The 2,070-nt window shown below is 50.4% G+C and overlaps 1 protein-coding gene across 1 annotated transcript in view; it reads left to right on the top strand.

The window, feature by feature from the left end:
• GATAD2A (GATA zinc finger domain containing 2A) overlaps positions 1-2,070 on the top strand; it is a 32,848-nt gene that overhangs the window by 22,727 nt on the left and 8,051 nt on the right. The window contains exon 7 of the mRNA XM_017727501.1: positions 879-1,158. Within this exon, the coding sequence (XP_017582990.1) occupies positions 879-1,158 (280 nt within the window). The remainder of the gene's footprint in view (positions 1-878; positions 1,159-2,070) is intronic.

Raw genomic sequence — 2,070 nt, 5'->3', positions numbered from 1 at the left:
GGTTGGAGTGGAGGCTGGCAGGGATGGGGCAGGCGGTTCTGGCTGCCAAAGATCCTCCGATCCCAAGGATCATCCAATCCCAGAGATCCTCCAGTTCCAAAGATCCTCCAATCCCAAAGATCCTCCAATCCCAACCAAAAAGAGCCTTCAATCCCAAAGATCATCCAATCCCACCCCTCAAAGATCTTCCAATCCCAAAGATCCTCCAGTCCCAAAGATCCTCCAGTTCCAAAGATCCTCCAATCCCAATGAAAAAGAGCCTTCAATCCCAAAGATCATCCAATCCCACCCCTCAAAGATCCTTCAATCCCACCCCAAAAAGATCCTTCAATCCCAAAGATCCTTCAATTCCACCCCTCAAAGATCTTCCAATCCCAATGATCCTCCAGTTCCAGAGATCCTCCAGTCCCAAAGATCCTCCAGTCCAAAAGATCCTCCAATCCCAAAGATCTTCCAATCCCAAGGATCCTCCAGTTCCAAAGATCCTCCAGTCCCAGAGATCCTCCAGTCCCAAAGACCCTCCAGTTCCAAAGATCCTCCAGTCCCAGAGATCCTCCAATCCCAAAGATCCTCCAATCCCAAAGATCCTCCAGTCCCAAAGATTCTTCAATCCCGAAGATCCTCCAATCCCAACCAAAAAGATCCTCCAGTCCCAGAGACCCTCCAGTCCCAGAGATCCTCCAGTTCCAAAGATCCTCCAATCCCAAAGATCCTCCAGTCCCAAAGATCCTCCAATCCTCCCATGTGGAACCCACCCCCAGAGATTCCCGCCGATCCCATACGGAACCCACCCACCTGACCCATTCCCTGGCCTTTCCCACCCCCTAGCCCTGATTCCCGCTGATCCCACGTTCAATCCATTCCCGGTCTCTCCCCAGGCATCCCCCACGTCCCTGAAAGGCTCGGCGGTGCCATCGGGCCAGGCCGGTGCCACCCCGGCGGGTGCCACGTCCCTGGGTGGCACCGGGGAGTCCCCGGGCAGCCGCCAGGCCGCTGCCAAGCTGGCCCTTCGGAAACAGCTGGAAAAGACGCTCCTGGAGATCCCTCCTCCCAAACCTCCGGCCCCGGAGATGAATTTCCTGCCCAGCGCCGCCAACAACGAGTTCATTTATCTGGTGGGGTTGGAGGAGGTCGTGCAGAACCTGCTGGAAACCCAAGGTGAGCCCATGGGAATGGTCAAAGATGGGATTGAAACGTGGCAGGAATCGTTTAAAGCTCCCGGAAATGCAGGAGTTAAGCCTTGGGGAAAAAAGTTAAAGCTCAGAGAAAGAATTTAAGCCTCGGAGAAATAGAGTTTAAACCTCAGAGAAAGAGAGGGTTTAACCTCCGAGTTTAAACTTCACAGAAATACAGAGTTTAAACCTCACAGAAATCATTAAAACCTCAGAGAAATACAGAGTTTAAGCCTTGGAGAAATACAGAATTTAAACCTCAGAGAAATACAGAGTTTAAACCTCACAGAAATAATTTAAAGCTCAGAGAAAGAGTTTAAACCTCAGAGAAATACCAAATTTAAACCTCACAGAAATAATTTAAAGTTCACAGAAATACAGGGTTTAAGCCTTGGAGAAATAAGTTAAACCTCAGAGAAAGACAGAATTTAAAGCTCACAGAAAGACAGAATTTAAACTTCATAGAAATACAGAATTTAAAGCTCACACAAAGCTAAGCACACAAAAGGCTCAGCTGAGAAGATTTAAGGGGTGGAAGGGTCATTTTTTTGTGGATTTTGAATAAATTTTGAGTCGATTTGGAGCTTCTTCAGGCCTGTTCTGGACGGGAAGGCCGAGCCGCCATGTTTGTCCCTCATGGAAGGTGACTCTGGGGCTGATCCCAGGTGTTTGTCCCTCATGGAAGGTGACTCTGGGGCCGATCCCAGGTGTTTGTCCCTCATGGAAGGTGGCAGTGAGGCCGATCCCAGGTGTTTGTCCCTCATGGAAGGTGACTCTGGGGCTGATCCCAGGTGTTTGTCCCTCACGGAAGGTGACTCTGGGGCCGATCCCAGGTGTTTGTCCCTCATGGAAGGTGGCAGTGAGGCCGATCCCAGGTGTTTGTCCCTCATGGAAGGTG

This window comes from Corvus brachyrhynchos, unplaced genomic scaffold (genome assembly GCF_000691975.1).
Source record: "Corvus brachyrhynchos isolate BGI_N302 unplaced genomic scaffold, ASM69197v1 scaffold212, whole genome shotgun sequence".
NCBI classification, from domain to species: Eukaryota; Metazoa; Chordata; class Aves; order Passeriformes; family Corvidae; genus Corvus; species Corvus brachyrhynchos.
Note: the sequence above shows the minus strand (reverse complement) of the source record. Positions and strands in the feature narration are given on the sequence as shown.